Source organism: Trifolium pratense, linkage group LG7, assembly GCF_020283565.1.
Source record: "Trifolium pratense cultivar HEN17-A07 linkage group LG7, ARS_RC_1.1, whole genome shotgun sequence".
Taxonomy (NCBI): Eukaryota; Viridiplantae; Streptophyta; class Magnoliopsida; order Fabales; family Fabaceae; genus Trifolium; species Trifolium pratense.
Window position 1 is genome coordinate 9,573,683 of NC_060065.1, and position 22,627 is coordinate 9,596,309.

Genomic DNA, 22,627 nt, shown 5'->3' on the forward strand with positions numbered 1-22,627 from the left:
CTTCTTTGAGTCTTCTACCAACACCTTCCACTTCGAATGTGGCATGATGACTCCTACACTGTTGGATGTTGCGGCCATTACTGGCTTATCGCCTCTTGGCGACACTTATGATCCTTGCAAGGCTTCCGACACCATCAAATTTGATTTTCGAAACAAGTCTTACTCCAAATACATTGTGGAAAATCGAAAGACTAGTGACGAAGTGAGTGACGAAGAACACGTTGCTTTCCTAACCTTGTGGCTATCGCAGTATGTCTTCTGCACTCAATCTCTCCAAGTAGCCAAGAAATTCATCCCTATGGCTATTCAACTACATGAATGTCAGCAATTCAATTTTGCTCGACTTGTGCTTGGATGTCTTTATGAATCCATGAGGGATGCCTGCGAACACCTTAAGAGAACAGGCGATGGATCTACCTTTTTGGGTGCTGGCCCTTTTTGGTTGCTGCAATTATGGCTAACTGCTACCTTTCATGCTGAGCTCGACCTTTTCTTGCCTGAGCCATACTATGAGGAATCGAGAACGCGCCAAATCGAAGGCACAAGGTTGGCGAGGATGGTTCCTAGGGAAAGAGGCCTTGGTTATGATGTAGCTTTCCAACAGTATTTTAATGCTTTTCTCAGCCTGAAGAAGTTCAAGCCTAGCTTCGCTCCTTTTGTGGATAGGCCACTTGGTCCTCCTTGGTTTACTCACAGATTTCCTTCTCCACCAGAATTTGAGATGATAACCAACAACATTTGGAATGCTTACTTGATGCCTACAGTCTTGTCTTGTCGAATTGGCTTGACCTCTGGAGATTTTGGGTTAGTTGGCTACTTCCCAAACCTGGTGTCTCGCCAATTTGGCTTAACTCAAATACTCCCTAAGAGCATATACTTGGAAGAGAGGGAGGTTTGTTTAGGCAAGCATGGCATGACAGAACCACAGTTCCATTCATTCTTGAACCACTTCAATCAACCTTCTTATGAGCTTACCCCATTCGACTTCGCTCCCTCACATGCCTGCACTAGGGAATTTTTTACCTGGTGGTCTCGACACTATGAAGGACGCCTGGTTGACAAGACTGCCTTACTCACTGCTATCACTAATGGGTTCGACTCATCTATTCTGAACAAGATTAAGTCGAAATTGAACGCCAGAGGTATTCTTTTGGTTCTACTTTTACTTGCATAATTTTTTCACCTTGCGTGCTTTTCTCTTATGCGCACTTCTCCAATGCAGGGAGTAAGTCGAAGGCAGGTTCTAGCAATTCTAGCAAACCTCTTCCTCCACCACCTAAGGTTGAACTAAAGGTAGGCCTTTGCCTTTTTTGTGGCTTCTCATACTTTTGTAGGGTGTCCATATTAACTTTGATATGCCCTTTCCAGATTGCTTCGCGCAAAAGGTCTCATTCAACTGAAACTCCTTCTGTTTCGAAGAAACAAAGACCTATTCCAGCCACTTGTTCGAGTGCTCCAGATAAGGTATCCATTTAGCTTAAGATTTCTTTTTCTTTTGTCTTGAATGTGAACTTACTAAACTGTGGCCTGTAGGATATTCCTGTTCTTTCGACCATCCCTGAGCAGACTGACGCTGCCATTATTCAAGATCTCCCTCATAACGCTGAACCCATTACTGATGAGAAGAAGAAAAAGAAGAAGAAGAAAAAAGAACACCAACCCAACCAAGAAGGTACTCCTGAACACAAGTCCTCTGAGATTGAGGCACAACCTGATACTCTGGCATCACCTGAGGGCCCTCCTTTAGAGCAATCGGAGAGGAAGAAAAAGAAGAAAAAGAAGCACAGAAAGTCTCCTGCTGCAGCCACTGTTGTCGAGGCTTCTGCTACTGCAAAAGAAACAACTTCACAGCCTGAAGCTTCTGCTACCCCTCAAGCCCAAGTAGGCCATTCTTACTTCTTATTACTTCTTCAGCCCTTGACTGTGTTACTCATTCTTTCATGGTTTCATTTATTTCAGCCAAAAAGTTCTGCCCAGGTTATTCCTCAAGATGAGCCTGCTCCTAGCAAAGCGGCTGAAGGGATGGTCGAAGGACCAAGTGGTACGCATCCTGCAAGTGTGGCAGAAAAACCTTCATCTCCTCAGCCTGTCGAAACGGCCGTCCTTACTGAAACCTCATCACCACCCAAAGCTCTTGGCTCGCCTCACCACGCTTTCGAAGATGATACCCTTAAGCCTAGCAATGAAGAAGACCAACTTGATCAAGGCCTACCGCAACAAAGTCCTTTGACGGACCCTGCCCAAGTATTAGCTGAAAATGATCCTCCAACCAATTTTCAAGTTGACCCTGCTGCCAACCTTTCCACTGAACAAAGGCCAACTGTTGATGGCGAACATTCCACTACCAATCAACCACAACCAAGTGGGTCACACCATGAGTCCAGTTCACCCAGTGCTGACCTTTTCGACTCTGATGATGGGAACTCCTGCATTGGTGATTCACTTGGTGAAGAGGGAACCTCTGTGTCGAAACCTCCTCCTACTGTTGTCTTACCGGCTGAACTTGCCAAAGAGCTAAGAGATTTAACCCCGGCAGATGCACTCAACAAGCTTTTATCAAGTCATGGCGCCTCTAGCTCTGCTGTTGGGAACACGGAAGACAAGGAAGATGCACTTGCGCAAGAACAGTTTGAGCACGAAATCAGATTTAGGCGAGAGATCCTTAATGGGGATATGCTGGGCCTGCTTGAACATGATTCTTCTATATACTACAATATCAAAGCCCTGTTTCGCAAGCTGCAGAACCCAAGGACTGACGAAGCCGTGTTCCTTTTAGTGACTCAGGCTGAAACCTTTTTAGAACAATTCGTTAGTCAGTCTCAGCTCCTAACCAGGACTAGCAGCCTTTTGACATCTCTGCTTGCAACCCAGCAGCACCATTTCGAGCAAGCTAATAATTGCAATGCAGAAGTCACAACTATCAAAGCTGCCTCTGATGAAGCTCTTGAGCAGCTTGTGGCTTGTGAGAATAATATTGCTCAATGGCAATCTGAAATCGAAGCGCTGAAGGAAAAGGTTCGACAGGAAGAGGCTAAGATGGAAAAGCTAGCTGCAGTAGCTATCGAAGCACAAAAGGTCAAGCTTGATGAACTAGCACGTGAAGGCATCCAACATTACAGTGATGGCCTAGCTGTCCAGAAACGAGTTGAGCACCTTGCTAGTGATAAAAACATGCTACAGCGTAAACTGGTGTCTATTCGAACTCAGTATTACCAATTCCAAGCAGCCAATCGAAAGCCTCCTTCACCATCTCAACAACAACCTTGACTTTATAAATTTTCTTTTTGTCTTAAGTTTTTTGTTCTCTTTTGGATGTTGTAATTGTGAATCTTCTAACACTAGCAACTGTCGAACAATTTCGCACATGCTTTTTGAATATATGCCCGTTTTGACTTTTTAATGCTGCATGTTTATATATTGGCTGAGTCTTTTATTCCTTTGTTGTTGTTTGCTTTCCTTCTTTTGGGCCACTCTCCCAAGCCTTATTAACGGCACTTTGTAAGGAATGAAGCGAACATGTTCCCAAAGCAGTCAACATAATTAACTACATAGCTTCAAGCATTAATGCAATGGCATTTCCCATGCAAACTGACCGTGGTTAGTTGTAACTGCCTAGCTATTAACGCGTATTAATCCTTCTATAAATACCCACGCCTTGCAACTCTTTTGTTCAGCACTTTGCACCAATTAACGCATCAACACCTCTCCACAAAGAATGGATAGCAAGAAAAATCTTCCTTCCTCTACCCCGGGCTCAAGTACACCACGTCCTCTTGGAAGGGGACGAATCAAGATTCCAGCTTCCAAACCTCCACGCACTAGAATCCTTCGCCCTAGGCCGGCACCAGCTAAGGTAGTAGAAACCATCATTCTCTCTTCTGATTCTTCAAGCTCTAGTTCAGATGATGAAGATGAGGATTACCTTGAGTTCCTCAGTACCTTAGAGCCTGATGAAGAATACCCAGGAACTCCAACTCCTTCTTCTGAGGATGAAGACTCTCAGATCTCAGAACTTTCCAATTCTGATTCGAAGGATGAGGGAACTCGGGTTCAGGGTAAACCTTAAGTGGTTATCTTTCAACAATTCAACCATTTCTTGTATTTTCTTGAACATTCTTGAATGATTGGTTGTATTGTTGATTTTATACGAAATAAAACTTGATTATTGGCATTTCCTTTTACCATTTCGCAAATTTTACTCTTGCGTTATTCATTTTTTATGGTTATTTCTTGCAACATTGGCTTGTACTTCTTTAAATATTTGCCATTCATATTGACTGAACGTTTCTCAGGGGTTAACTCTTCAATCTCATAAGCTCCATTTGACAAAACTTGAGAAATCTTAAATGGTCCTTCCCAATTGGGTGACCATTTTCCAAAGACTCGATCTCGTCTGTCCATGGGGAGGATGACTTTCCAAACTAAGTCTCCTACGTCAAAGAGTTTGGATTTAACCCTTTTGTTATATGCTCTAGCAATTCGCTCTTTTTGTCGAATCAAAGCATCTAACGCCTGCAACCTTTCCTCGTCCACGTCTGTTAACTCATCTAACATTATGTTCTCATAGTGGTCAGGGGGTAGTTCCCATTGCCTTTGTACTCGAATCGACTGCATCATTATTTCAACAGGTAACACGGCATCGTGACCATATGTTAGTCGAAAAGGTGTCGAACCTGTTGACTCTTTAGGAGAATTCCTACATGCCCATAGGACTTGATCCAAGGTCTTATGCCAATTCTTTGGCTTTTGGGCAACGTGCTTTTTAATTAAACTAATTATAACCTTGTTGGCTGCTTCAACTTGGCCATTTGCTTGAGCATAGTAAGGTGTCGAAGTCATTAGCTTAAAACCCAATTGTTCAGCAAAATCTTGCATCTTTCGACCAACAAACACCGTTCCTTGGTCTGTAGTGATCGTCTCAGGAAGCCCAAACCTATAAATAATATGATCTTGGATAAAATTGATCACTGTTTCCTGATCCACGTTTGTTAGGGCAACAGCCTCTATCCATTTGGTAAAATAATCAATCCCAACTAGTATATAACGTTGGTTCTTGGATGACGCGGGCTTTATCTCACCAATTAAATCTAAAGCCCACCCTCTGAAAGGCCAAGGTTTGATAATCGAATGCAACTCACTGGCAGGAACGCGTTGTATCCCTGCGTGTTTTTGACACTCTTGACAGCCTTTCGCATATTCTATGCAGTCCTTAAGCATGGAAGGCCAATACAAACCTTGTCGAAACAAAAGCCATTTCATTTTATGGCCTGCTTGATGGGCACCACAGGCTCCACTATGGGCATTTGAAATTGCTACATACGCTTCGTTTTCATTTAGGCATTTCAACAAAACCCCTTCAGGAGTCTTCTTAAATAGTTCATTTCCCATGATTGTGTAGTTCAAGGCTCTATACTTAACTTTCCTATCGGCTGTACCTGTTGGATTTTCTATGTATTTAACAATGGGTTGTCTCCAGTCCGTGTCAGCCAAATTGTCGATCACGAAGACTTCAGTCATTGCTTCATCAAAGTGTGCATCAGCCCTTTCGGACTCCCTTTCGACATTTAGCTCATTTGCCCCCAGCTGATGGGGTATTACCTCACCTGAGATTAGTTTTTCTTTAATTTCAACTATCTCATCTAATTTTTTCCCCGTTACCTTATAACCAGAAGCAATTTGGGCTAAGTCATTTGCTTCTTGGTTTTCGATCCGAGGCACGTGTTGAATGTCACATGAATCAAATCGTTTTAGTAGCGAGAAGGCAATGACAAAATATTTCATCAAGTGTTCTTGAATGCATTTATATTCCTTTGTCAATTGTCTTATTACTAACTCAGAATCTCCTCTGATTTTAACATGTTTTGCCCCCAAGTCCAAAATAATCTTTAGACCTACAATTAAAGCCTCGTACTCGGCTTCATTATTGGAGCAAGTTCCATTAATCTTGTACTTAAACTTTGTTGGAATCTTTGAAGGAGAAATGATTAAGATTCCAATTCCTGTACCATGTTTGTGCTTCGAGCCATCAAAGTATAATACCCAAGGTTCATGTTCTACGTATGTTATTGGGGTCTCAACCACCGAGTGGTCAACAAGAAAGTCAGCCACTACTTGACCTTTTACAGCCCTCAGGGGTTGGTACGTCAATGAATATTCAGTTAAAGCTAACGCCCATTTCCCAATTCGACTATGCAAAATTGGTTTTAATAACATATGTTTAATGATGTCAAAATGAGAATAAACATAAACATGAACTGGTTTGATATATTGCTTAAGTTTGGTACAAGAGAAATACAAACATAGACAAAGCTTTTCAATTGGACTATATCTAGTCTCAGCATCATTCAAGATTCTACTTAGATAGTAAATAGCCTTTTCTACGCCATTTTCATCCTCTTGTGCGAGCATGCTTCCAATAGTCGAATCTGACGCTGCAATGTACAACTTCATTGCTTTGTTTCGAATAGGAGGCATTAAAGTTGGAGGCTTTGACAAGTATGCCTTGATATCATCAAATGCCTTTTGTTGTTCCGTTCCCCATTCAAATACATCACCTTTCTTGAGCCTCAGCAGTGGAGAAAAAGGGTGAGCTCTGCCACTTAGGTTTGATATAAACCTTCTCAAGAAATTGACCTTTCCTAGTAAAGATTGAAGCTGTTTCTTTGTTCCTGGAGGTTCTGTCTCCATGATAGCTTTTGTCTTATTTTGATTAATTTCTATGCCCTTCTTATGCACAACAAAGCCAAGGAAATCTCCTGCATGTACACAAAAAGCACATTTCAGTGGATTCATTTTTAATCCACATTTTCTCATTCTTTCGAACGATTTTTTAAGATGTTCGATATGTTCATCCTGGGAAGAGGATTTCACAACAATATCATCAATGTAAACCTGCATAAATATTTCGATAAAATCATGAAAAATTAAGTTCGTGGCTCTTTGGTATGTTGCTCCAGCATTTTTTAATCCAAAAGGCATCACTATCCACTCATAGGTGCCTAAAGCGCCAGGGCAACGAAATGCGGTTTTTGGCACATCATCTTCATCAATAAAGATTTGATTATAACCTGAATAGCCATCTAACATACTCAAATATTCATGCCCTGCTGCTGAGTCAACTAACATTTCGGCTACAGGCATGGAATATTCATCCTTAGGTGTAGCATTATTCAAATCTCTAAAGTCTATGCAAACCCTAAGTGATCCGTTTTTCTTAATAACAGGAACAATGTTAGCTAACCATTCCACATACCTGGTTGTTCGAATGAACTTGCATTTGAGCAACCTTTCGATTTCTGCTTTGATCTTTGTCATGATTTCCGGTGCAAACCTCCTTGGAAGCTGCTTTACAGGTTTCTTATCTGGTCGAAGGGGTAGCCTATGCTCGACAAGATTTCTGCTTAACCCAGGCATCTCGTTATAGTCCCATGCAAAGCAGTCTCTGTATGTCTTAAGCAACTCGACCATTTTTTCTCTCAAGGTTGGGTCTATATTGGCACTAATGTAAGTTGGCCTTTTAACAGAGCCATCTCCAATATCAACCTCCTGCAAAGGGTCTTGGGCTTGCATTCTCTGAATCGAACTATGTGGATCTTTCTCAAAACCCAAAGGCTCATCATCATAGATGCAATCTAACCTTTGCTCTTTCCCATCATTTACTTCACTAGCCTCCAAGGCCAGTTCATCCCTTAAGTCATCGTTGGCTTCGACAGCCATATTTTCTTGAACATTAATGGCCTCAAGAGCCATTTTGATTCTATTCTCGGCTGCGTAAGCCGTAATTCGATCCCATGCTGGGGACTCAATCATCAAACTCATCATGGTTGACCCATCCAGACACTGGTGGGTATGCATCCTCACACAAGGGTTTCTCTATGTCTTCCCTTTCCCAACAAAAGCCATGGGTTGGATGCAACTTAACTGAGTGGTATACATTTTTTGATACCACTTCATTTGGATCGAAGGCAGCATCTTGCTCACCACAAGGAGCAATCGAGGCCAGGTTTTTGTCGAAATTCTGTAAAGTCACAGTGTCTGTCTCTGAAACATATGCACTCTGATCTGCTTCTACGTTCTCGACTAAACCATCTTCTCTCCAGATGATTAATCTTTGGTGCATGGTTGAGGGAACAGCTCCAACACCATGTATCCATTCTCTACCTAATAACAGATTGTAATTAGGTTTGGCAGCTATGACCATAAATAAGGTCTTTCGAACTGTACTACCAACACAAACTTCCAACTGCACTGCCCCCAGGGAATGACCAGTTTTTCCTTCATAGTTGGCCAACACCACATTGTGGGAATGAAGGTCTGTGTCATAGAGACCTAATTTCTTCAACATGAAGTGAGGCATGATATTCACCACGGCTCCTCCATCCACTAAGACTTTATTGATTCCCACACCATTGACTTTTGCCCTAATAAACAAAGCCTTCAAGTGGTTCTGCATTCCCAGATCTGGCTTTTCGAAGACAGCTTTTTGCTCTTCGACACAACCATTTTGCATAACATAATAACACATTGGCTTATGATCAGCCAAATTGAGGGCTTCGAAGTCCTCTTCCAGCTCATTGACTTCAGTAGGTATATCATATTCCAGTGGCAGAATCGACACCACATTGACCATGACATCAAAATCAGACCCCTCATCCAGGAGATCATCATCCTCCATGTCATCTTCATCTTCTGCCCCTCCTTGGGCATTTTCAGCTATTGGCTCTTCCAATATTATGGAAAGCCTCTCCTTTACTGGCCTCTTGGCCATTTCGACCTTTTCAACCTTTTGGGTTGCAACAGCCTTGCCCCCAGCCTCTTTTGCTGGCAACTTTTGTTTCCTCTGGAACCTTCGCCACTGAGTGCGGGTCATAGGATTTTTTCCCTTATAGTTATTCCTATAAGAGTATTTGTTGACTTCAGTGGCAGCATTCACTGTTTCTTTCCCAGCTACCACTTTTGAACCCTTGGGTTCAGCTACAATGTTCACGTTAACATTGCTAGAGCTTCCATTTTCCATCATCCTTCGATTGAAAGTGACATACTGTCCACTCACCCATTGGTTAACAGGTGCTCTCCCAGATGGTTTGAAAGTGTTCTGGGGGCCTAGCCTTTGCTGGATCGAAAGGCCTTTGGTAATAGGCTTTCCCCAATTGGCTCCTCTGTAAGGCCAAGCTTTTTGATTTGGCCTAGATTTTGGCCATTTCCTCTTGTTTTCAGCATAAGGTACAACACTTTGGAGGCCTGCAGTAGCCTCTTTGTCGCACACAGCACTGCATCTAGGGCAAAGCATCACTTCAGCATTCTTCAGCTTGCACCTATTTAGGAAGTCCACCAATTCTTCCTCAGCATTGGGATACACCTCACGTACCCTCTTTTCATACTCCTCTTCAGGCACAGCCTTGATTGGAGCAGTAGCATCTATCACTTCGACCATGTTGCAGTCATAGACTTCGACATAGGTAGCGTCTGCAGGTGGCAAAGGATCTGAATCTACCTTCATTGGAGGCTTAGCCTTATCAGCATACTTCAGCCTTCCTTCATTCAGCGCTTTTTGCACCAAATCCCTGAAAACAACACATTGATAAGTTTTATGTCCCAAATAATTATGAAACTTACAATAACCTCTTTTCTTTCTTTGTTCTATTGGTGGTATTTTCATATCTTTTGGCACAATAATTTGGCCGTCAGTCACCAATAAGTCAAAAATTTCATCACATTTAGTGATGTCGAAAGTATAAGTCTTCGTAACAAACTTATCATTTTTTGGTTCGATAGGATTTTTTCCATTCGACGGCCTCAACAATTTGCAAGTGTAAGGAGGCCCAGGCTTTAATTCAGCCACATTAATATCACTATCGTCGAAATCTAAGTATTCATCACTCGTTTCATAATCAATTTCATTATCATAGGAGTCAACAAAACCTATTTCTTTCTTTTTCTGAAACTTAGAATTTCTAACTTTTTCAGCTTTTAACCTTTCGATTTGTCTCACTCTGTCAGCCAACTGTGACATGTCTCGAAGGTATTGGGTATCCAATTTCTTTCGAATTGAATAATCTAACCCACCAGCAGCCATTTCCACTAGCTCGTGTTCAGGCACTTGAGTAAAGCACCTGGATTTCAGCAAACGAAACCTATTTAGATAGTCATCAATTGACTCTTGGTTTTTTCTTTTTACACTGGCTAACTCTTTCAGACTTATCTTAGTTTGGCCCATATAAAATTGCTCATGGAAAATCCTTTCCAATTGGGCCCAACTATTGATCGAATTGGGAGGCAAAGTTGTGAACCAAGTAAATGCATTCTTGGTAAGCGAATTAGGAAAATACTTCATTCGCAAGTTTTCATTATTCGCCAAATTCCCCGACTCAGCTAGATACCTGGCAATATGTTCTACGGTTGACTCATTAGTGTCCCCAGCAAACTTAGTGTATTTTGGGACTTTCCAACCTCTTGGTAACTCGGTTTGCAGCACATATTCAGTGAAAGCAGAGACAAAGTTTGGCCTTCGACAACCCGTGTTTAGGCCGTTTTGGGCCAAAATCGTTTCGACCATGTTAGCCAAATTGTGCTGGCCAAGCAAATTATTGTTTTGCACCTCTCGCACTACCTCGTCAGGATCCTGGTTCCTCCTAACCATTACCACTGGGGGGTTCTGATGTACCATTTGTGGATTTGGGTTCATAACAGGAGGGTTTTGATTTACTACTTGAGGCATTTGATTAACCTCGTGAGGATAATAGGTTTCCTCTTGTACAACTGGCGTAGGTGTTGGGTTAGGAACTGTTTCAGCAGCCACATAGGTTGGCCTCTGCTGCACTGGGGTCGAAGACATTGCAGGTAATATTACTTGTGGAGTAATGGGATTTACTCTAGGAGGTGGTGGAGGTGTCCCAAAAAAATCTGCAATTCGACTCATTTGAAATGCCAACATTTGATAACTCTCATTGGTATTCTGAATTAATGGATTAAACACAGTACCTATTTGTTGTGTTAAGAGATTAACCATTTCGTGGTTGCTCTCATCCATTTGCTGTCTCAAAGACAGCACAGATGCAGTCGTTAAGGGTGTGGGAGTTACCCTTGACGAAGTATACCTATCAGGTTCGAAACTTGGCATTCCTAAGCCAAGTGTGGGGGGAGGCCCATACATAAAGCCCTGACCTGATGGTGGTTTCGAACGTCCAAAACCAGCAGTTACGGACGGAATTGCCATAGTTGGTACTGGCAAAGTTGGAATAACATCATGCACAGTCGAAATGGTTGGACTGGAGAATATTGGAACATTCACCAACTCAGATGTTACCAAACTTTGTGGAGGCGGATCGACTCCACCACTCGAACTTGCTTCACTACTCATCGCACTAGAACTTGGAGTTTTACTAGGATTAGATCTCTGAGTAGTTTTAACCATAACCTAACTTATCATGAGTTATATGCAAGAAACAAGTTTTTTTTTTTTTTTTTTTTTTATTCCACAATATAACAATAAACACAACTTTAACAAACACAAAACCCGTCCCACTGGGCGTGCCAATTTGTTTACGTTGGAATTTGGTAAACAACCGCTAGTTTAAGTATTTAAACTCGCGAGATCAACTAGTAAATCTCAGGACAATTTTGTGTTTATTCGTTTCAAGAAAACTGTTTGAATGTTCGTTTGACTAAGGAAACAAACACTTAGGAATTAAAATATTTTAAAGCACACAAGAGAAACTAATTCGAATCGCCTCGAAGTAGCAGTTTCTCAAGCAAGTATCTGGATTCAGACTTAGAAAAAATTACTGGAAAACAAATTGCATTGCATTGAATGAAAAACAATTACAAATAAAGATGGTTCACAAAACATACATTTCTCCTTCGAATTCCGTTCGTTCGATCGCTGAGTACTTAGAATTTTTAGAGAGAATGTTTGTATAAATTTTGTGACCTTTGTTCCGAATGAAAAACTACTATAAATACTACTACTAAGTGGTAACTGTTTCTCGATCATCTGGACGCTCCTTCATTTGCCACGTCGACCACGTTCTCCACTTTCATCTTTCATTCCTTCAGCGCGCGCCAAGATCTTTTGGGCCGTTCGTTGTTTCTTTTTTGGGCTTGGCCCAACTATCTCTCGATTCGATCTTGCGCCTTCGATAGCCTCCTGGTAAAACCAAAACTATACGCATCTTCTACAGCTCTCGAAACGCTTTTCTGCTTCGACATAAGGAGTTCTCGACATCAACTTTGAAAGTTTTGTTTTGATAATATAACCTCCAAAATAAATATTGGACCCACCAATTATATTTAATTGATAAATACCAAATTTATGTCCAACACATAGCATTGAGCCAAAATGAAGGCACTCCTTTCTTTCTCTGCAAAAGTCACAAGAAAATAGCTGAAGATAACAATAAAAGTGTAAGGTGTGGGCGGTTCCTAGTTAGTTACTACCTTCAGCCTCACCCGTTGCTTCGACTTCAGCAACACCATTGACAATTTCATTGCGCTGCAAGCCTGCAACCGTTCATATATTAGTTCAGAATTAAACATGATTAAATTCAACGTAATGATTTCCCTAAGAAAAGTAGAGCCTCAGGGTAACAGTCGGAAGAGCCGCCGATGCCGTGTGAACAGCGGTTCGACTCTTTACAAATACTATAAAAGACTGACTAAAATGAATCAACCTCATGACAAGCACTTAATAAAACCAAATTAATTACCCTACGTACCCTATCGTGATATCACTAGATCTCCCATCTAAATGACAACAGTCCCAAGCATCATAAAGCAGCACTATCTCGAGTAGCCCCGTAGTTTTTCTCTTCAAAGCATGGATCACTTCAAAGGTAATAAGAGCATTATCAAGAATCAATCTATCTTCCACAAATGCTGACTACTCCTGGGAAACACACTTATCGAGACAAATCTTCAACCTATTAGCGAGCACTTATAATCTTATAGAGGACGTTATAGAGAAATATAGGACGCATGTCTTTCATATAGTACTAACTATTAATAATAATAAAATAAAGTTAATTAATATCAAATTTACTAAATTACCATAGATATTCCTAATAAAATTTCTAATTTTCGATTAAAAAATATACACGGGACCATTATTTATTACTGAAACATAAAAAATTGGATAAATAAGTTTTACAAAAAATAACACAATAGTTTCACTTATATTTAACAATGTTTTATAACAAATTTAAATATTTTATTCTAAATAAATTTTCTACATTAATATAATGATAAACTTAAATATCCAATTAAAGTTAATTGACCCATGCAAACGGAGTAGTCTTTAAACTAGTTGTAGTTTATATGCAAGAGTCGGGATTCCAAACACCCTACTTATTCACCTTTATTTACTTTGCGGGTAAACTCTAAATTACCGGGAATTGTATTATTTATTCTTATAACTTCTTCTTTTGACAATATTCTAAATATTTTTCTTACACTTTTTTATCTTCTACAACTTACACATTTTAAGAAAATGTACAGAGATTAAATATATGACATCAAGATTTTGATGTGCAAAAATCAATTTTCAACTGCATGCATGTTCAGTGGAAATGTGAACAAAAATGCCTTTTTTATACAATCATCAGTTTTGGTAAATTTTGTTGTCATTTATTTATATTAAAAAATGGTTTTTTCTTCCAAAGATTATAGGCGATAAAAATATTTCCTCTTAATATAACTAACTGAACAATAATTTAATTGAGAGCAAAAAAAACTTTAGTTGCTTCACTATGAAAGCTATGTCCAAGATCCACCCAAATATATGATGTATAAGCACTTGGTATATTATTGGGAAGTTACATCTGAAGTGACTGTGGAAGTGGAAAAAGAAACTCCCTATCATTGAATGTTTTTACTGCATTATATTACTTCTCAGTTCTATCCACCCAAACTACTTGTACCGCAAGTTGTTAATTTAACAAAGTTGATCTAAGCATTTTATTTTGATCCAATAATTATTCACCGCAACACGGATACTTACATATACATATAGGATACAAAAGATAAGTTTATTTTAAAAAGTTGAAAAAAGACAGTTGTCTTGTATAAAGAGGGACATGCATGCTAATACTTGCTGCAAAATGCAGCAAACTCGAACAAGGATTTCAAACACTTCCTACTCTTCATCACAAGGCAGTAATGCCTAATGAACGCCATACCGCCCGAGATAAGGTGAAGACAGTTAAGGATGGTCTTCTGTATAAGAAATAAGAATCGTGTCAAATATTATGATTACATTTGCAAATAAACAACACCCAAAGAAGTACAGATACTTACAATTTGAAACAAATGGAACGGAGAGCAATGTCAGAGATGTAGTCTGCATTATCAGAAATATAAAATCAGGCTTTTTATTACTTACCACGCATCCAAGGCTAAGTAATAGCACGAAAAAAGGTAATAGTAGAATTAAAAGTAAAGCTCATCACAACCTAGATTATCGTTAACAGTCCTGATCCCTTAGTATCACCATAGTAGCAAGCAAGCTTGCTAGTTTCGCAACCTAACCCTAAAAGTATTTAAGCATTTGTCATCACAAACAAGCATAGTTATCAATTCGCTTATGGCTTGGCCGTGCATGTGTGTCATGGAAGGTGACCACTACCAAATGCATGTAGCGTAGCATTTTTCATACATGTCATTGTCCACTGCAAATAGCAGCAAAAATCATTCCCTTTCATGCCAAACATCATATATATATTTGAACCAAGCAGCTTCTATTCATCTTGACCCTTACGAGTTTGAGCACATTCATTGATCAATGGTCTTTCTAGCCATTCCTTAACCGGCATTCCCTGTTACATTCCTCAGCCATGCACTTTCTTCCTAGTTTGCTGCTAATCCCGTGCTCACACACCCACCATTTTAGTTTGCAGCTCCCTGTTTTTCATCCTCTGTTCTGCTACTAAAGCCGCCACTGTTATGTTTTTATTAGACAATGATGTATTGAGAAGTAATATGTCTTTACTCCAATATCATTTTGTTCAATAAAAGCTTCCTCGATCAACATCTTTCACATCCCATGAGGCAAATATACTCCAATATCATTTTGTTAGTGCTCACAAGCACTGCAATATTTCAGTATGATAAAACTTGCTTATCATCACCCGTGCCACCAATACACACTGTGATCCTATTAAAACACTCAAGATAGACACTGACGCCTTGTTGCCCAACCTTCTTTAAGGACTTATAACATTGATCAGCCCAACTGAAGTTTATCATTCAACTACATCGATTGAAATACTGATCATACATCTGGTTATTATCAAGCAGCATTTGATACGAATTGCAGCAACAACCAAATACATTGCATGCTCATGATTATCCTAGTATGCATTAATTGACTAAATACAAACCAAAATAAGTGCAGCACCCATTTGACCGACACTTGGTCGTGTTTGGATTGACTTATTTGGGTTTATTTACTGACATAAGCGCTGGTGAGATTGTTTGGGGAAACTTATAGAAACAACTTATGACATGTGCATAAGTTGATTTTATTTTATGTTTTCTTATTGAAATAACTTATACATAAGCACACTGTAGCTTATCGTTTCATACCGAATACACCCAGATACCAATCATACTACTAATTAGTATCAGGCAGCTATTACAGCTACATCTAAATACACTATAGAGGAGTGCTAAGGTCACACTCACTAACACACTCCTTTCAACACACCTCTATCTATTGGGCCACATCACCCTATTTTTGTAATCCTTTACCTAGTAACCTGTTTAGCAGGTTGACAACAAAAAAACCTTTTTGTAAAAAATAAAAACCTTTTTTACGCATTGTCTCTTCCATCTCCAGAAACCCTTATTATCAGTTATCTTTATCGTCGTTTCAATATCAAGCTCTAATGGCTACACAAAAATGATTCACCGTTTCAATTCCAGATTTTAGAGGAAGGTTTCATTGTTGTGTTATTTAAATGGCAATGGCTACAGAAGACAAGTTCAATTCTACTTCTTCCTAATTAAAACCCAATTCAAGATTTTTTCTTTAAAATCCAATCTTTTCACCGTATTTCTCGATTTCTTTAACGCTGCTTTGATTCTCTTATTTCCTTATTTTCAATTTTTTTCACCCAATGATATTCTCACAAAAATGGTTTCTTTGGATTTCATTTGCTTTATTGTTTCTACTTAATTTGCCACTGCCACATGTAGTTTTCTGGATCAAATTCAAAGGTGTGTACGTGAACGTGTTGGAGATGCATTACAAATTGGGAAAACACATGTAGCCAAAACAATTATTGCTTACCATGGATGAATTAAGTTATCACTCTACGCTTCCCCAGTGGCAAGAGAAGAAGTCAGATCCAAAGAACTCGTTGGTGATAGTGAAAAAGGAAGAAGAGAACACGAATAGACAAAGTCCGAAAATGCAAAGAAAAATAAGTAATAATAAATAAATAAATAAATGGTTACTAGTGTTTTAAATTGAAACCGGTAATAGGTAAACCAACAAGAAGAAGTGGATGACATGTTCAATTATGATTGGAGTGTGTCAAAAGGGTGTGTTAAAAGTGTGACCTTAGCATTACTCATACACTATATGCTAGTCAGAATCAGAGTTGTGAAATTGCATTTGTAGCTATGATCTTCCAAAGAATTGAGGATTATAGATGAAAGCCTCAGTACAGGAGTTACTCTCATCGTCTAGGCATTACTACAACAAGGCATATAGTTAACGATTTTAAGAAGATTCAACTTATGTTTTGGATGCCAAAGTGTATAAGCACAAGCATTTTCCAACAAGTTATCATATGCTTTATTATAGAATTGAAATTCAAGCTCGTAATAATTTAAAGAATAACAAAGCATTGATTAAAGTCTAACCATTACCTTCATACTTGAAAATTAAGCAGTAGATTTCTTCTCCTCTTCAGATGAATCCGAATCACTTGCTTTGTAACCTGCATATAAATAAAATAAAACAATCAGAATATATAAAACCACATTTCAGTAATTGACGATAAGATAGAGCAGCTTACCTGGTTGTTTTTCGCTTACTTGCCAAACTGAATTTCGACTTCTTGATGCTTTACTAATCCAAGCATGTCCCTATAAACAAAAGTTTGCAATACAGTATGGTCAAGATTCAGCAGCCAATAATTTCATGAGCATGGAATAGCATACAAATGATAAAGATTCATATAATAGCTGCAGTATGTAGGTGCAGGTGCAGCCGTGGGTTTTGATTGGCAACTCAACAAAATTCAGAAGTCCTACAATATCTTCCCTGTCCCCAAAAGCAGTAGAAGGAAAAATATGTTAAGCTATAATGCATTAACACCGAATTGACACCCGACACGACATTGACACCGACACCTCGACATCAGTAATAATTTGAACGGGAAACAATGAAAGTAATTGACTGAAATCACGTGTCAATATTGGACATCGCCTTGGTGATACTACATAGATGTAAGGACCAGAAAGTAGGATTACGAAAAATCATAAGAGGTGATAGTATTCAATCATACAGCATGCTTAAAAGTAAATAACAACAATCTGATAAACAAATTAAAATAAAATAAAAGGTATTATAAATGAAATGTGGAGAAGAAAATTCAACTTCCTAGCATTGTATCTAACCTCAGCTTCATTGCCAATGCCAAAGGAGTGAAGAATAACACAATATTGAAATCAAATATTTGATAACAAAAGTACTTTTGATATGTCCTAATTGGATAAAGTAAAAAGCTTAATTAAACACTTAAAGCATAAATGCTTATCATATAACTGCTTATGTACAAGTTACTTCTATAGCAAAAAATAGGATAAAGTCAAATTGCTTTTCATATAAACTATCTAAGCGGGCTAATGCTATGGTGGACTACCTTCATAAGTGGCCGGCCTAATGTGGACCAATACTTAAAATTATCAGAAATCATAACGACAGTCGACAATACTCTTTAAAAGTAAGAAATCACGACTCTCATGGTATTTATAGCTAAAACATTGACATCAGTTCAATACAAGTTACATTTTTATTTTCCGTTGTTTTAGTATTTTAGTCGTAAAAGTATGGATGGTCATTAACTTGTATTGATCCACAGTGGTCCATATTAGAATTTTCCATCTAAGAGAGCTAATGGAAATGTCCCGTGAGCTTAGCTCAGTTGGCAGGACATTACATTATATATGCAAGGGATCGGGGTTCGAATCTCAGTCATCCCATTTATCCACCTTAAGGGTGGAATTTCTAGCCACTAGGCTACTTGACAAAAAAAAAAAATGGAAATAAGCTCAGCTCAAAATAGGTAGACATGTCATAAGTTGTTTTCATAATCCCTCTCAATTCTCAAACTCTTACAAGTGTTTATGTCAATACATAAGCTTAAATAAAGTCAAAGCAAACAATCCCTAGACCCTTTTGTGTGTAATTGACAAAATTATTGAAAAATAAAAAATAAAAAAAATAAAACCTTTTGAGGATCTTTAGGAACACCATAGCCAGAGTAATACATTTGACCAACAAGAAGTTGCATGGAGCTATCCCCACCTTTGGCCTCCTTAAGCGTTTCATGAAACCACCGTCTAGTGCAATCAGCGACCACCTTGGAAAGGGGTTTTCGAGTTTCCACAGGTTCCACCTTCTTCGGCGGTTCAACCTTAACAGTGACGTCTTGTTTAGCGGTTCGTGGAGTCGTGACCCGGTTCGGCGATACGGGTTGGGTTGTTTTCGGTTTATGGGGTTTTATATTTGATACAATCCGTGATATATGATTTCTAAGTGCGGATTCATATGATTTTGCCATGATTCAACAAGATGAGATTCAACTGGTTTGTTTCTTTGTTATGCGATATTGTTACCAAAGTGTAAACACAAATATCAAATACTATGTAGGATGTAACTCCAAATTATTAAAATTCGAGGTGTATTTTGGCAAATAAATTAATTAATAAAAATCTCAAGTCTAGCTAATTATTTTCCGGCTAATTGACGCTAATCGAGTTCGCACTTCGCAGAGGTTAAGGTTTTTTTTAGAGGAGTGCTAGCAACACACTCTTTAACAAACACACTCTAATACACTCTTTTTTATTGGTTAAAATTTATATGGGTCCCATAAAAGTTATATGGGTCCACATTTTTTTATGGAACTCATGTCAATTTCAACCAATAAAAGAGAGTGTGTTGGAGTGTGTTTGTTAAAGAGTGTGTTGCTAGCATTATTCTTTTTTTTTAATAAGTAAAAAATTGAATCATAAGAATTAAGGAGTATAATAGCATTTTTATCCTCAATACTTAAATTGAGGTTCTTAACACTATTCATATGGATCATACTGTGTCATGTAAGATTAAGCAACTCTTAAGGAATTCAGACATTTGCTGCATGATCAGAAATTCTTATTTTAAGGTATTTAACACTATTAATTAGGTCCCACAATACCACATATATTTATATTATTTGTTTATACTTTTTACTTAATTTTGATTAAAATTTAAATATTAATTCATCATGATAGAATTAATATTTAAATGAATATGCTATAAATAAAATTGAACCAGATAAATTTTAAAGAAAGAAATACATTTATTATATATTTATGTGTGGGCATAAAAAAAATTGCTTTGTGCATAAAATATATATATTCCTGAAATACAATTCCATTATTTCATAAAAAAAAAAAAAAAAACTCCCTAAAATTTTATTTGAGGAAACAGAATAGCATAAAGATATTTATCTTCCTAAAATATAATTATCACTCCCCTTCCTGAAACACTCAGGAAACAGAATAGCAAACAAACATTTTCCTGATATACAATTCAGTATTGCATGCCGTCAAAAAAAAAAAAATCAGTATTGCATAATATCATCGCCGCAGTTCCCTCACCTCTCCCACCGCCGCACCAGTTCGTCGTCTCTTTCCACCCTCAACCTCTCTCTTCGCGCTCTCATCTCTCCCACCGCCACAGCAAGTCAGCAACAACCACATTCGTATCTTTTGTTTAATTATCTCTTTTTCTTTCTCAGGAATTTCTGGGGGTGATGAATGAAAGAGAAAAACAATGTTTCTTTTAATTTAATCTAAAACTAAGAATTAAGCACCGCCAGCTATACACTCTCCAACGGCAATAAAATTTAAGGATCGACTATTTAGCCTAAAAATTTATTCAAGGACCTTGCGATAATGATGCTCTAAGGTATACTCAAATTTTATGATTCTCAATACACTTTAGATATTATTGAGACAATCGGGGTTATTACACCAAACAAAAAAGTGATGAGGGACAATTATTTTACTCAATTTCAATATTTGCATCCTTCATGTCCCTTGTCCCCTAAAATGAAATAACATATTGGTTTAAAAAAATCATGGTTCACTACCTACTACCTAGGTCCCTTAGTACCGACATAGTTTTTTCATCAAATCTAATCTCCACTTGTTGCCTTAAAATTAGGCCTTGGTCCTAATTTGGCATGGTAGAAAAAGAGTTACACTGATATTCCTTTTGTTTTCAGATTTTAGAAAGGCTCTTGATATGAGACAGAGTTAAGCTGATCATAAACTTCATAAGGAACATTCCCATTTTCATAATAGTCCATGAAATTTCCCTGACTTGAGTAAGGTGACATACATCCAATTTGACTTGTATTATCAGAAAATACAATTTCACCATTAAAATTTGAGTATGATAAACTAGGTGAAATTGTTGTATGTTCCAATGATTGCCGTGGCGAGTCACACCTTGGAAAATATTCAGACACTGCATCTTGTACTTGAGTATACTCCTACAGTAAATGTAGCAAAAATTTTAGTTACATCTCCAAATTATAGGCTATTCAATCTCAATTTTCCTAATTGGTTCCTATGATAATAATTAACAAAATAAAAAAATACCTTTGAAGAATCAAGAATCATATCAGGAGAGATCCAGAAGTTTGAAGGATTAGTTTCTATGGATACATTGTTAAACTCAGCAATTGGAGCCATATTTTGTGATCCACTGTCATTATTTTGGTAACTTGTTTGAGAAGTAACATCATTGGAACTTGTTTCTGCCCTCTTGCTCTTCTCATTCTTTTTAATAACTCGACACAAAGCAAAAACACCCTAAAAAACCACACACACACACACACGCGTGCATACACACCAAATTAAGGTCAAAACAAATGTAGTTTATTGTATAAAAACTTAATTATTGTATTATTTTTGTACCTTAAAGTCTTGGCTAAAATCATCGGCGAGGCGATACTCATGCATGATCCAATTAGTTCTATCCCCTAAAGGGGCCCTTCCAATATAGAAAACAAGTGTTTTGCAGTAACCTGTGATGGTGGATGAAGCACACTCGCACACAATCTCTCTCTCTCTTTTCCGGTGGCTTTCCAATAGCCAGCTTTGGTAGCTCTATTTGTTCTTGATCCATTTGGATATTTTCGATCTCGTAGACAATAGAAAAACCATTCTAAATCTCGTTTCGGTAGAAATGATTTCTCTGCATTTCACACCTCATGAATTAGGCTTCTCACATTTCCTTATCAGATACAATGCAGTAAAAAATAAGTCTTTGTTTTTTCCAAAGCTTGACTTAAAGAATCCTATTGAACCAACTTTTACAACATAAAAGCTATGCTCTTCAAAATGATTAAAAGCTAAAGAAAAAGTTAAGATAGGAAATCGAACTCTACAAGCTCTTTATCACTTTGCACCTTAACTTCTCGACCTCAGCGACCGAACCATCCTTATATCCCCTATATTAGTATTCCACTATTCATAAAGATATACTATATTTTCTTATGAGCTAATAGGTTGTGTGTCAAGACTCACAAGTCAAAATTGATACTTCCTTCGATCATTTTTATAAAAAATAAAAGGAACAATCTTGTTTCTGAAATATATAAATGTTTATAAATTTTTTAATGAGTAGTCATCGAACTTGATACCTCGGAGTTTACAACACTCACATGCACTGCACACCAACCACTTGTGCTAGACCCTGCGGTACATGTTTTATGTTTATGTATGTTATGATGCAAATGATCGAAATGCAAAATTGAAGATTACCGGGTAACTCCCATGGATCAAATTTGTAAAAATCAATAATTGGGATAACATCAAGCTCAATTTCAAGTCCTTCCACTTTTCTTTTAAGATAGTATCCAATCAGTTCTTCATCGGTTGGACGGAAACGAAAACCTGGTGGCAGTGATGCCTCTGCCATATTATGTTGCAAAGATTCTTACTAGAAGAAAGACTCACTGAAAATTTTAAAATAAGTAACCAAAGCTATAGGCAAGAGAACAAAAAAAATTGATTAATGAGAATTATTGCTAAGTTGCAAGACTATATCTATTAAAGAAATGGAAGATCCAAAAGTAGAAGCTTTTGTCTACAATAGATTTTTGTTCAAGAGTTAAGTGACACTTCCACAAAGTGCAACCATTGAATGCAAGGATCATGGTCCTGAATAAATTATTTGTGTGTCTTATGGAAGTAATTACACCCCCAATTCTCACCTCATTTCCTTAATATTAAGTCACTAAAAAGCTGGAACAAAACTACCAATTTTTGTCCTCAAGTTTGTTTAAAAGAAAAAATGAGAACAACTTAAACTTTGATCACTAGATTCCAAAAAGAGGCTAGCTAATTAAAG

General features: G+C 38.0%; 1 protein-coding gene and 1 pseudogene across 4 annotated transcripts; both read right to left on the minus strand.

Moving 5' to 3' along the window:
- Window positions 1-13,775: 13,775 nt before the first annotated feature.
- LOC123894842 lies at window positions 13,776-18,936 on the minus strand. 4 transcript variants are annotated; one of them, XR_006803927.1, is made up of 5 exons: window positions 18,453-18,936; window positions 17,016-17,085; window positions 16,875-16,937; window positions 14,290-14,332; window positions 13,776-14,208 (listed from the first exon to the last, which is right to left on the minus strand). XR_006803927.1 is itself a non-coding variant. In XM_045944919.1 (4 exons), exons 1-3 carry the CDS (start codon window positions 18,783-18,785, stop codon window positions 16,882-16,884), a joined length of 459 nt encoding a protein of 152 aa, XP_045800875.1. In that variant the 5' UTR covers window positions 18,786-18,935; the 3' UTR covers window positions 13,776-14,208; window positions 16,867-16,881. The 4 variants fall into 4 exon arrangements, 1 of the variants encoding a protein (XP_045800875.1); XR_006803926.1 differs by having other exon boundaries at window positions 14,445-16,937; XR_006803925.1 differs by having other exon boundaries at window positions 16,867-16,937; window positions 18,453-18,924.
- A 1,559-nt stretch (window positions 18,937-20,495) lies between these two features.
- On the minus strand, window positions 20,496-22,195 carry LOC123894843 (annotated as a pseudogene).
- Between the last annotated feature and the right edge of the window lie 432 nt (window positions 22,196-22,627).